This window comes from Sapajus apella, unplaced genomic scaffold (genome assembly GCF_009761245.1).
Source record: "Sapajus apella isolate SASKATOON/1434 unplaced genomic scaffold, GSC_monkey_1.0 scaffold33, whole genome shotgun sequence".
In the NCBI taxonomy this organism is placed as follows: domain Eukaryota; kingdom Metazoa; phylum Chordata; class Mammalia; order Primates; family Cebidae; genus Sapajus; species Sapajus apella.
The window spans coordinates 1-13,784 of NW_022436973.1; the positions used below are offsets into that span (position 1 = coordinate 1).

The following is a 13,784-nucleotide window of genomic DNA, read 5'->3' on the forward strand; positions in this document are numbered from 1 at the left end:
TGAACTCCTGACTCCATGGATCGACCTGCCTCAGCCTCCCAGAGTGCTGGGATTACAGGCGTAAGCCAACACGCCCAGCCATCTCTTTCCGCATTCTTAGCGCCAGTTAATAGCATTACCAGTTGACCAGATACCCAGGGAGAAATGGGGGTTACCAACCATTTCCATTTACTGACGGTGTTCCTGGGACTACTTGGGACTCTCTGTGCTAAAACCAGGAGAAGTGTGGGGCAAAATGAAAGAAGCTAGTCACTCTAAATGCCTGGTCCAGAGTCTGGAACATGCAGGGGCTAACAGCCTCTGGCAGTTCCTCTGCATCAACGCCTCATGCCAGCCCAGTTTCTTTGTTGACCTCATCATAGATCTGAGAACATATTTTTCCTGCCACATTTACTGTAATCCTAATTCCCGTCCCAGGCTCATGTTTCCAAACCAAACACTCATAAGGGAGCACAGTGTAGCTCAGAGGCCCACAGGTACTGACTCGATGACGCTGTGGAAGGAGGTTGTATCCAGCTGGAAGATGGACAGGTCGAAGAGGGTGGTAAAGTCCCTCGGGATCTCATTGCTCTCCTGGAGACATTCCCGATTCCGCTTTGATAGGGTTGCTGTGTGGGGCAGCATCACGTAGTCAGAAATCTGAAAGCCACAAGAGAATTCCTTTCAGCACAGTTTAAGAGCAAGAATTTATTCTGTCACATCTCCACTGTTTCAGGTCTAAACCTGCAACCTTTATACTCTCTTGCCAAGAAATTTTACTGTTCATGATCACTGACCACTAAATCTTTTTTTTTTTTTTTTTGATGAGACGGAGTTTCACTCTTGTTACCCAGGCTGGAGTGCAATGGCGCGATCTCAGCTCACCGCAACCTCCGCCTCCTGGGTTCAGGCAATTCTCCTGCCTCAACCTCCTGAGTAGCTGGGATTACAGGCACGCACCACCATGCCCAGCTAATGTTTTTTTTTTTGTATTTTTAGTAGAGACGGGGTTTCACCATGTTGACCAGGATGGTCTCGATCTCTTGACCTCGTGATCCACCCGCCTTGGCCTCCCAAAGTGCTGGGATTATAGGCTTGAGCCACCGCGCCCGGCCCAACACACTAAATCTTAAATAAGCCAATCTATGTAGAAAGAGGAACAAAACTCACTTGGCTAAACCCCAGCATTGGCTAAATTCAACTCTCCAATTACACCAGTACTCATGGCTGAACACAGCTGGAGAAACACACAAACCTGTCAACTGGTCTTTTAATTTCATGATCTCTGATCTTGAGTGCTCAGCAATCAACTACATCTCCATAGTCTACTCACTTTCCCATTCTTCTAGACAATACTTCCCTTTTGACAGTTCAGCCGTCAAAATGATTTTCCCAGCTGGGTGCAGTGGCTCACACCTACACCACTTTGGGAGGCTGAGGTGAGTGGACTGCTTGAACCCAGGAGTTGGAGACCAGACTGGGCAACATGGCAAAACCCTATCACTACAAAATTACAAAAATTTTAGCTCAGCATGGTGGCATGTGCCTGTAGTCTCAGCTACTTAGGAGGCTAAGGTGGAAGGATCACCTGAGCCCAGGAGGTCGAGGCTGCAGTGAACTGTGATCGATCATACCACTGCACACCAACCTGGGTGACCAAGTAAGACTATCTCAAAAAAATTGGTTTTCCCTTTCACCATTTTAGCAATGACCTTATTTTCGATTTTAGTAACAAAATAGAGGCAATCATGAAAGAAAGTCCACAAGCTCCCACCACATGTACCCACCCACTAGCATCCAGGCCTTGTCCTCTTCGTTACTCCTGGTACATGCCAGAGCACCTGTGACACCAGTACAGACAGTTCCTCCATTGGTACACCAGATCCCAGTCCTTCTCCCCTACCCAAGGACATCCCTCCAGCACTGCTGAGAGCCCTCAGTTATGACACATACTGCAGACGGGTTAAAAGTAAAAGATCAAGAAAGCCTAAATGCCCACCAACAGGAAAGTGGTTAAATATATTACACTTAAGGCCGGGCGTGGTGGCTCACACCTGTAATCCAAGCACTTTGGAGGCCAAGCTGGGCGGATCACCTGAGGTCGGGAGTTCAAGACCAACCTTACTAACATGGTGAAACCCCGTCTTTTAAAAAAAATAAAAATAATATCCATATACACTTAATGTTTCCATATAAGGAGAGACATGCAGGTCTCCTGTTTCCTAAATCAAATCAGTATCTCAGAAGCCATTTCCCTCGGTGAGGGAAGAAACAGTCAGTGGACAGCCATCTTTGACTGTCTTCTCACCTACCTTCTATGACCAATGGCCAAGAAATCATTTTCCTAACATTTCAGAGTTTAAGAAATGGAGAAACAATTGTAGAGTAAGCAGAGTTTGAATTAGGAAACCTGGATTTGGAACCTGGCTCTGGAACTTGCCTGCCCTTTGAATACACTGCAATCTTGAAAGACTTTAGTTTCCCCATCTATAAAATGGGAATAAGACCACCTGCCTCCCAGGGCAGTTGTGAGGATAAAGTAAGATGATTTATGTGGAAGAATATGACAAACAATGCCTGAGACATTACCATCTATTAACTTAGCCCTCACAATCATCCTGTGAGGCAGAGAAAACAGGTATTAGTGTCTCCTCTTCACAGATAAGAAAACTAGAATGAAGGCTGGGCCTGGTGGTTCATGCCTGTAATTCCAGCACTTTGGGAGGCTGAGGCAGGTGGATCACTTGAGGTCCGGCGTTTGAGACGAGCCTGGCCAACATGGTGAAACCCCATCTCTACTAAAATTAAAAAATTAGCCAGACATGGTGGTGCACAGCCATAATCCCAGGTACTTGGGAGGCTGAGACAGGAGAATTGCTTGAACCCGGGAGACAGAGGTTGCAGTGAGCTGAGACTGCCCCACTGCACTTCAGCCTTGGGTGACAGAGTGAGACTCCATCTCAAATAATAAAAAAATAAATAAAATAAGATAAAATAAAATATAAAATTAAAAAGAAAGAAAACTAGGGATGAAAAATGGTCAGAAAGAAACTGTATAAGGTCCAAGAGCCAGTGGTGATTTCACTGTGTTGGTTTCACCACTCTCCACTGTCTGATGAATGTTATCATAACACCTTTAGAATTCCTTTCTTTCTTTCTTTTTTTTTTTTTTTTTTTTGAGACAGAGTTTCGCTCTTGTTACCCAGGCTGGAGTGCACTGGCGCGATCCCAGCTCACCGCAACCTCCGCCTCCTGGGTTCAAGCAATTCTCCTGCCTCAGCCTCCTGAGTAGCTGGAACTACAGGCATGCGCCACCATGTCCAGCTAATTTTTGTATTTTTAGTAGAGACAGGATTTCACCATGTTGACCAAGATGGTCTCAATCTCTTGACCTCGTGATCCACCCACCTCGGCCTCCCAAAGTGCTGGGATTACAGGCATAAGCCACCGCGCCTGGCCGCCTTTAGAATTCTTAAATCTAAAGGCAACAGAATTACAGTTTGCAACATAAATTCTGATAGTCTTTGTTCCTTTCTGAGAAAATTTCATATTTCTGAAAAAAGTATTTCTTTGCAAAAGCTCATATTGAAAGTTTGAGCTAGAGTGCCCATAATTTAAATTCTAATTTATATACATGCATACATAGATATGCTCCCCCCTCCAATGAATTAATTATATATTTTGTTTATTGACTTTTTTTTTTTGCCTCTCCCCCATTATTTTAAACAATGTGACCTTCATCTCCCCAAAATAATTCCTTCTTTCCATGTGTCTTACAGATGAGGTAAGATAGACATGTATTCCTCTTGAGTTGTTACAAGTGGTATTGAGAAGCTGGACCCATTTTTCATTTAAAAGTTTCTGATAATTCATAGCATCCTACCTCTGGGTCCTCAGCATCAATCTGGTTTAGGTGGATGTCTCCTGTTGTAAGCCACTGGAAAACAACATCCTAAATTAAAAAAAAAAACAAAAAACACAATTAAGACAGTTGGTTATTTGAAAAGAACTGAGGGTCAGGACTAGAAAATTAAATCAAGAAAAATAATAAATGAAAAAAGATTAAACCAATGATTCAGAAAAGGGTAGCTAGCCTTGTCATGATAAAATCATATGAGAACTCAAAGGTTTTCTTCAACTTAATGCAACTTTTTTTTTTTTGAGACAGAGTCTTGCTCTGTTGCCCAGGCTGGAGTTCAGTGGTGTGATCTTGGCTCAATGCAATCTCTGCCTCCCGGGTTCAGGTGATTCTCCTGTCTCAGCCTCTTAAGTAGCTGGGATTACAGGAACCTGCCACCACGCCTGCCTGATTTTTGTATTTTTAGCAGACGGAGTTTCACCATGTTGGTCAGGCTGGTCTTGAACTCCTGATCTTAGGTGATCTGCCCACCTTGGCCTCCCAAAGTGGCGGGATTACAGGCATGAGCCACCATGCCCATCATAATGCAACTTTTATTATCAGAAATTTATACTTTATATTTAAGCACTCTAACCTCTAACCACAATCTAAAATTTATTAAAACTTGTTCACAATCCTGAATTAATCTCTGTTTCCAACCCAAATGCCCATTGATGATAGACTGGACAGGGAAAATGTGGCACATATACACCATGGAATACTATGCAGCCATAAAACGATGAGTTCGTGTCCTTTGTAGGGACACGGATGAACCTGGAAACCATCATCCTCAGCAAACTGACACAAGAACAGAAAATCAAACACCACATGTTCCCACTCACAGGCAAGTGTTGAACAATGAGAACACATGGACACAGGGAGGGGAGCATCACACACTGAGGTCTGTTGTGGGGGAACAGGGGAGGGAGAGTAGGGGGTAGGGAGATGGGGAGGGATAACATGGAGAGAAATGCCAGATATAGGTGATGGGATGGAGGCAGCAAACCACATTGCCATGTATGTACCTATGCAACAATCGTGCATGTTCTTTATATGTACCCCAGAACCTAAAATGAAATAAAATAAATAAAGTAAAACTTTTAAAAAGCAGAATATCTAGGCAAGGTGTGGTGTCTCACACCTGTAATCTCAGCACTTTGGGAGGCTGAGGCGGGTGGATCACCTGAAGTCAGGAGTTCGAGACCAGCCTGGCCAACATGATGAAACCCCGTCTCTACTAAAAATATAAAAATCAGCCTGGTATGGTGGCAGGCACCTGTAATCCCAACTATTCAGGAGGCTGAGGCAGGAGAATCCCTTGAACCTGGGAGGTGGAGGTTGCAGTGACCCAAGATGGTGCCATTACACTCCAGCCTGGGTGAGAGAAGGAGACTCCATGTCAAAAAAAAAACAAAAACAAAAAAAAACCCCAGAATATCTAGATCTCCCATAATGTGTCTAAAGACATTTGAAACTTCATGTAAATTCCACAGAAATAAGATCTTTTTTTTTTTTTGAGACGGAGTTTTGCCCTTGTTACCCAGGCTGGACTGCAATGGAGCGATCTCGGCTTACTGCAACCTCCGCCTCCTGGGTTCAGGCAATTCTCCTGCCTCAGCCTCCTGAGTAGCTGGGATTACAGGCACGCGCCACCAGGCCCAGCTGATTTTTTTTTTGTATTTTTAGTAGAGACGGGGTTTCACCATGTCGACTAGGATGGTCTCGATCTCTTGACTTCGTGATCCACCCGCCTCGGCCTCCCAAAGTGCTGGGATTACAGGCGTGAGCCACCGCGCCCGGCCAGAAATAAGATCTTAATCAATTTCCCAATATAACAATTATAAGGCTGAAGGAATTTATTTCATGAAAAAAATAGTTCAGCGGGAGCTTCTTCCTCTCATTGGAATCACACCAATGGACAGCTCTGGCACATGGTGTACAGGTATTTGCTTCCTCCCTCTGCCATCCTCCATAATACATGTTCCCTTTGCATTATTTTGACAAAATTGCAATGCCTTTACTTTACTTGCCACATCGGTCAGTGAGCACACCTCTATAGAACCCTTCCTAATTACCATTCCATGCCGTCGGCCCCTCCTCTCCATTCACACCTTTACTCCCATAATTCAGGTCTCTATTCTTTCTTGCCTAGTAACACCACTGGCTTCCTAACTGGATCTAGGCTGCCTCCTCCTTTCCACCTTCCACACAACTGACAGAAGAGTCCTTTTTTTTTTTTTAATTTATTTTATTGCATTTAGGTTTTGGGGTACATGTGAAGAACATGCAAGATTGTTGCATAGGCACACACGTGGCAGTGTGATCTGCTGCCTTCCTCCCTATCACCCACATCTAGCACTTCTCCCCATGCTATCTCTCCCCAACTCCCCTCCCCCCCGTCTCTCCCCTATTTCCCCCCAACAGACCCCAGTGTATAGTGCTCCCCTCCCTGTGAGTTCGTGTCCTTTGTAGGGACATGGATGAACCTGGAAACCATCATTCTCAGCAAACTGACACAAGAGCAGAAAATCAAACACCGCATGTTCTCACTCATAGGTGGATGTTGAACAATGAGAACACATGGACAGAAGAGTCTTTCTGGGCCAGGTGCAGTGGCTCACGCCTGTAATCCTAGCACTCTGGGAGGCTGAGCCTGGCGGATCACCTGAGGTCAGGAGTTTGAGACCAGCCTGACCAACATGGAGAAACACCATCTCTACTAAAAAAAAAAAAAATTAGCTGGGTGTTTTTAACGCATGCCTGCAATCCCAGCTACCTGGGAGGCTGAGACAGGAGAACTGCTTCAACTCAGGAAGCAGAGGTTGCGGTGAGCCGAGATCAGGCCATTGCACTCCAGCCTGGGCAACACAAGTGAGACACCATCTCAGAAAAAAAAAAAAGAATCTTTCTAAAACATTCTAGAAGTTCTTTTGTTTATACAATTTTTTTTATTTTTTTTAAGATGGGGTTTCACCATGTTGGTCAGGCTGGTCTTGAACTCCTGACCCAGGTGATCCGCTCACCTTGGCCTCCAAAATGCTTGGATTGAATGGCCAGAAGTTCTTTCATTAACAAAAACGACAACAAAGAAGGTTTCCAAAACACAGATCTAGCGTTGCCCAAGGCTGCGGAAAACCCAAGGGCTCCCCGTGGCTTTCAGCATCAAGTTCAAGCTTTGGCCTTACACGTGATACTGCTGTTGAACTTGTTCCTCTCTGTCTCTCCAGGCTCAGCTCCCACCCCACCTGGCATGCTTAGAAACACCCTTCTGGGTTTACTAATTTGTCTTTCTCTTTCAGTGTATTACAGAGTTTTCTAAAGCAGGGACTATGCCTGACTCACCTTTGTATTCTTAGTGCCTGGAATATAATGGGTTCTGAGTAGCTGGTTTTAAATGAGCAAATAAACTTGTCAGTATTTTTTTAAATGACATGAAAATTGTACTTATACATTGTACATTAATGTGATAAAAAAAAAAAACAACCTCACCATGATTTTGCTGTTTTCTTCTTTGTCCAAATATTGGTCACTGAACATGTGACATGAACCAAGCACTGCCAGCTTCCCACCTTGGTTCTATTAACAACAAAGCAGGGTCAGATACTCAAATCTGAAAATGCATCTCATGTATCCTAGTCCCCAGACACTTATCAGAATCATGCTGGCAACTGTCTTATATACTGAAGAGTGCCAATTCACATCTAGATTTTAAAGTTTAGAAATACCAACTATAATAACTACTACACTTTAACCTGCCTCTCATTTTAGGTATTTCTGTATTTTTCTATTTGACTTTAACAAAAACTAACATAAATTAATTCTACATTAGCTGGGTGTGGTGAGGCACAAATATAGTCTAGCTACTTGGGAAGCTGGGGCAGGAGAATCACTTGAGCCCAGGAGTTCGAGGTTACAATGAGCTATGACTACACTACTGCACTATAGCCTGGGAGAGAAAGCAAGACCCTGCCTTTAACAAGTAAAAAAAAAAAAAAAAAAAAAAAAAAATTAAATTGGTTCTACAGCATTTTCCCATTTTTATTTATCTTATAAATGAAGATCATAATTTTAAAGGGGAAAAAAAGAAAAACCCAAAGACAATCTGCACAGTTAAAGATACCTATGGCTACCAAAATAAGTACCTAAGTAAGATCCAAATAGAAAAGCTAAGGCAGGCTGGGCGCAGTGGCTCACTCCTGTGATCCCAGCACTTTGGGAGGTCGAGGTGGGCGGATCACCCTGAGGTCTGTAGTTTAAGACCAGCTTCATCAACATGGCGAGGTGAAACCCTGTCTCTACTAAAAATTAGTCGGACATGGTGGTGCGTGCCTGCAGACCCACAGCTACTTGGGAGGCTGCAGCGGAAGGAAGGATTGCTTGAACCCGGGAGGCAAGGTTACAGTGAACTAAGACCATGTCACTGCACTCCAGCCTGGGCAACAGAGTAAGACTCTGTCTCAAAGAAAGCTAAGGCAAAGCTGGGTGAGGTGACTCATGCCTGTAATCCTAACACTTTAGGAGGCCAAGGCGGGTGTATCCTTTGAGGTCAGGAGTTCGAGACCAGCCTGGCCAACATGGTGAAACCCCATCTCTACTAAAAATATAAAAATTAGCTAGGCATGGTGGCATGTGCCTGTAATCCCAGCTACTCGGGAAGCTGAGGCAGGAGAATCCCTCGAACCTGGGAGGTGGAGGTTGCAGTGAGCCAACATCGTGCCACTGCACTCCAGCCTGGGCAAAAGAGTAAGATTCCGTGTCACATAAAAAAGAAAACTAAGGCACAAGCAAGAAAGAGTCACAAAATAACAACTGGTTAATGAGAAAATTTTTTAATACTTATAATTTCTTTTTTTATGACAGAGTCTCACTCTTGTCACTTAGACTAGAGTGCAATGGCCTGATCTCAGCTCGCTGTAACCTCTGCCTCCCAGGTTCAAGCAATTTTCCTGCCTCAGCCTCCTGAGTAACTGGGATTATAGGCATGCACAGCCATGCCTGGCTAATTTTCATATTTTTAGTGGAGATGGGGTTTCACCAAGTTGGCCAGGCTGGTCTCGAACTCCTGACCTCAGGTAATTCCCCTGCCTTGGCCTCCTAAAGTGCTGGGATTACAGGCATGAGCCAGTGTGCCTGGCCCAATACTTGTAATTTTTTACAAATAAAAACAAAGTACTTTTGCCTATTGGATAAATTAATATGAAAAAATTATATAAACAGTGCTGGTCAAGTTTTAGTGAAATGAGTTCTTAAAAAAAGAAACCAACAAAAAAAAAAGAAATGAGTTCTTCTACACATTGTTGCTGAAGCTGTTAACATATGCAACAAAGCAGTCTGAAACATATAAAAAATTCTATGCACAGTTGTGTAGTTATAATCACAAAAAATTAGAAATAAATCCAAATGTTCTCAAAAAAGTAATTCAGAATAATGGAAACTTCTTCAGCAGTTAAATTTCATATTATAAAGGGTTTTCAGTAACATGGGAAAATGCTTCCAAAATATCACTGAGTTTTTAAAGAAAAAAAAGTACACTGTAATTTTTTTTTTCTTCCATTTTTAGAGACAGGGTCTCACTCTGTTCTGTCAGGCTGGAGTGTAGTGGCATAACCACAGCTCACTATAGCCTTCAGCTCCTGGGTTCAAGTGATCCTCAGCCTCCTAAATAGCCAGGACTACAGGAGTACAACATGACATCCAGCTAGCTTTTTTTGTAAAGACAGGTCTTTTTATGTTGCCCAGGCTGGGATTGAACTCTGGCCTCAAGTGATCCTACCTCCTTAACCTCCCAAAGTGCTAAGATTACAGGCGTGAGTCAGCACGTCCTACCTATACTATAAATTATATAGCCATCCTACTTTAAAGCTTATGAGGCGAATAAAATCAGTCAAAGCAAAAGTGGGACAAAGTGAATAATACGTTAGCGCGGGCTGTCTTGGAAGTCCTGGAGTAATGTGATGGGGGAATTCTTTTTTCCTTCTGCTTTATCTCTGTATTGTTCAATTTTTCTACAATTATTGTAATATTTCTGCCATGTTACTTTTTTTTTTTTTTTTTTTTTTTGAGACAGTGTCTTGCTCCATTGCCCAGGCTGAAGTGCAGTGGCATGAGCTTGGCTCACTACATCCTCTGCCTCCAGGGTTCAAGCCAATCTCTTGCCTCAGTCTCCTGAGTAGCTGGGGTCACAGGCACATACCATCACACCGGGTTAATTTTTTTGCGGTTTTAGTAGAGACAGGGTTTCACCATGTTGGCCAGGCTAGTCTTGAACTCCTGACCTCAAGTGATTCACCTGTCTTGACTTTCCAAAGTGCTGAGATTACAGGAGTGAGCCACCACTCCCAGCCCAACAATGAGCATATATTAGTTTTGTAATGAGAAAAACAGTTCAATAGTAAGACTATAAAATGAAATTAGTTTTTCTAGCTACATCATATACAGGGAACAGGCAGTTATAATATCCCTAGGAAAAGAATTACACGAAGCCAGAGATATAAGAGATATAAGTACATCTTTCTATACATTTTTTTAAAAACTGGCAAACTCTGATTTGTACCACATTAAAAGCAAATGCTTCATAGCCCGCCACAAGCTAATTTTTTTTTTTTTTTTTTGAGATGGAGTCTTGCTCTATCTCCAGGCTGGAGTGCAGTACCGCCATCTTGGCTCACTGCAACCTCTGCCTCCTGGGTCCACACAACTCTCATGCCTCAACCTCCTAAGTCGCTGGGATTACAGGCACATGCTACCACACCCAGCTAATTTTTGTATTTTTCGTAGAGACAGGTTTCATGTTGGCCAGGATGGTCACAATGTCCTGACCTCATGATCTGCCTGCCTCAGCCTCCCAAAGTGTTGGGATTATAGACATGAGCCACCGCACCCAGCCAATTTTTGTTTTGTTTTGTTTTTGAGACCAAGTTTTGCTCTTGTTGCCCAGGCTGGAGTGCAGTGGTATGATCTCGACTCACTGCAACCACCACCTACCAGGCTCAAGTGATTCTCCTGCTTCAGCCTCCCAAGTAGCTGGGATTACAGGTATATGTCACCACACCTGGCTAATTTTGTATTTTTAGTAGAGATGAGGGTTTCTCCATGTTGGTCAGGTTGGTCTTAAACTCCCGACCTCAGGTGATCCAACTGCCTCGGCCTCCCAAAGTGCTGGGATTACAGGTGTCAGCCACTACGCCCGGCCAATTTTTGTATTTTTAGTAGAGATTGGGTTTTATCATTGTTGGCCAGGCTGGTCTCAGACTCCTGACCTCAAGTGATCCACCCACCTTGGCCTCCCAAAGTGCTGGGATTACAGGCATGAGCACCATGGTGGCAGGCATCTGTAATCCCAGCTACTCAGGAGGCTAAGGGAGGAGAATTGCTTGAACCTGGGAGGCGGAGTTGCAGCGAGCTGAGATTGTGCCATTGCACTCCAGCCTGGGCGACACAACAAGACTCTGTCTCAAAAAAATAAAACAGCAGTGGAATGTTGGGTCACTGCCTGAGACTAGCTGTGCCCACATTTCTATGGGTTCTCTAGGAAAATAACTGGAAAAATCATTTCCTGATATGTTTTCCTAGGATAAACTAAAATAACAGCAATATAATTCTGTGTTATTTTGTGTAATATGTTGACTCCACCTGTTCCTGAACGTATTCTCTTTACACTGAGAGTGACAGCCCATAGTCACAGATAGGATTAAAAATTATTTTAATCAATATGCTGCCATAGAATTAAAAAAAAAGCCGGGCGCGGTGGCTCAAGCCTGTAATCCCAGCACTTTGGGAGGCCGAGGCAGGTGGATCACAAGGTCAAGAGATCGAGACCATCCTGGTCAACATGGTGAAACCCTGTCTCTACTAAAAATACAAAAAATTAGCTGGGCATGGTGGCGCGTGCCTGTAATCCCAGTGAGTCAGGAGGCTGGGGCTGGAGAATTGCCTGAACCCGGGAGGCGGAGGTTGCGGTGAGCCGAGATCGTGCCATTGCACTCCAGCCTGGGTAACAAGAGCGAAACTCCGTCTCAAAAAAAAAAAAAAAAAAAGAGAGAATTAAAAAAAAAACAGAAAAAAGAAAAAAATAACTTTAAAAGTTATAATACAGGTAGCCTCATGCTATAGTGAAAAAGCTTTGGGTTTAGAATAATAAGAGCTAGGTTTAGGCCTTAACATCATTAGTTGCTGGACAATCCACCATTTCTCCATAAGCAAAATGTATAAAACTGAAATACTACTTTGCAGGACTGGCAGGAAGACCAATGAGAAAGCATATAAAAGACTTCTGGAAATGGTAAGGTAGTTTTTATTATTTCAACAATAAAAATAACATCTACACCCATATCTAAGAAAGGCTGTACCTTTGAGTGATAGAAAGCCAGAATGGGTCTGTTAAGTGGGAAGCAAACAGAGCCTGTAGACAGAACAGCCACTGCTGGTTTCATGACACTCAATGTGGCACCAAAAGGATATACAAAGGTGAGAGCCCTGCAAGAAATTAAACACATTCAAATCTTAAAAACATGAATATGAAAATTCTAAAAATAATTTCAGCATTTCTTAACAGTCTTTTTTGAAACAGTCTCATTCTGTCGCCCAGGCTGCAGTGCAGTGGTGGGATCTTGGATCACTGTAACCACCTCCCAGGTTAAAGCTATTCTCCTGCCTCAGCCTCCCAGGTAGCTGGGACTACATGTGCCTGCTATTGCACACAGCTAATTTTTGTATTTTTAGTAGAGCCAGGGTTTTACCATGTTGGCCAAGTTGGTCTTGAACTCCTGGCCTCAAGTGATCTGCCTGCCTCGGCCTCCCAAAGTGCTGGGATTACAGCCATAAGCCACTGTACTCAGCCAAATAACACTCTGATTCATTATCAAACACAAAATTCCTTGTAAGCTTTGGTTTAACTTAAAAATTGGGACAACTCCAGCCACACATTTAATAAAGCCTTTTAACAAATGTGAAAGAAAATTAATAGGAAAGTATAAATGACTGTATCTGCGAGAACTAAAGTAGCCCCTACTGGAGCAGGAAGGAAGAGGATGGGGCCTCATCCAAGAACTGAACTCGAGCTATACTTGAGTTGCTCTGCATAATATCTTAGTGGCAAATACGTTCTTTTTCCTTAGGTTTGGCTGGTGCTTTCTCTAAGAATTAATGTCTGTCAATGGAAGGGTATGTTACTAGTTGAATGTCACATGAACAGAGGCATAAATATACTCCACATTGGACATTTCTACACAGATCTGCTCTGGAGTCCCTCCTCTACTCTACACTGTCCTAACAAAGACTTGCCTTAGATTATCTAGAGTGAATCGGTCTGACCTGGGGCAATGTACTCCTGGAGAGGGTGTGGGATAGAGGAGCAGGGGTGGTGCGCAGATCCTGGGGTGAGGCCAACCCATGCAGGATAGGCTAGGGTTTTACTGAAAGGTGGAGCTCTGCAAAGCTTGAAGGAATTGCTCTCAGAATGGAGAGAAACAGATCTCAAGACCAGAGCGTAAGGTTAGAAACCAGGGGGAAGCGCCCATGAGGAGTTCCTCATAGAGATTTTAATTTACCTTTTTCTTCAGACCACAAAAATTCTTTTTAGCTTAAGTTTAAAATTATTTCCCTCCAGTGTTTTTGTTTTTAAAGACAGAGTCTCAATTTGTTGCCCAGGCTGGAGTGCAGTGGCATGAACATGGCTCACTGCAGCCTCAATTTCCTGGGCTCAAGTGATTCTCTTGCCTTAGCACCCTGAGTAGCTGGGATAACAGGTGCATGCCAACACACCCAACTACTTTTTGTATTTTTTGTAGAAATGGGGTTTCACTATGTTGCCCAGGCTGGTCTCGAATTCCTGAGCTCAGGACATTTACCCACTTTGACTTCTCAACGTGCTGGGATTACAAAAGTAAGCCACTGGGCCCGGCCTCCT

The 13,784-nt window shown here is 43.5% G+C and overlaps 1 protein-coding gene across 2 annotated transcripts in view; it reads right to left on the minus strand.

Annotated features, from left to right (window-relative positions):
• Positions 1 to 64: 64 nt before the first annotated feature.
• IFT52 (intraflagellar transport 52) overlaps positions 65 to 13,784 on the minus strand; it is a 35,585-nt gene continuing 21,865 nt past the window's right edge. The window contains exons 7-10 of one of the 2 annotated variants that reach the window (XM_032294911.1): positions 12,226 to 12,352; positions 7,367 to 7,453; positions 3,863 to 3,931; positions 75 to 639 (exon numbers count right to left, since the gene is read on the minus strand). In XM_032294911.1, coding sequence (XP_032150802.1) covers positions 463 to 639; positions 3,863 to 3,931; positions 7,367 to 7,453; positions 12,226 to 12,352 — 460 coding nt within the window. In that variant the 3' untranslated portion in view covers positions 75 to 462. Of the gene's footprint in view, positions 640 to 3,862; positions 3,932 to 7,366; positions 7,454 to 12,225; positions 12,353 to 13,784 lie in introns of both variants that reach the window. The other variant, XM_032294912.1, reaches the window with a different exon arrangement.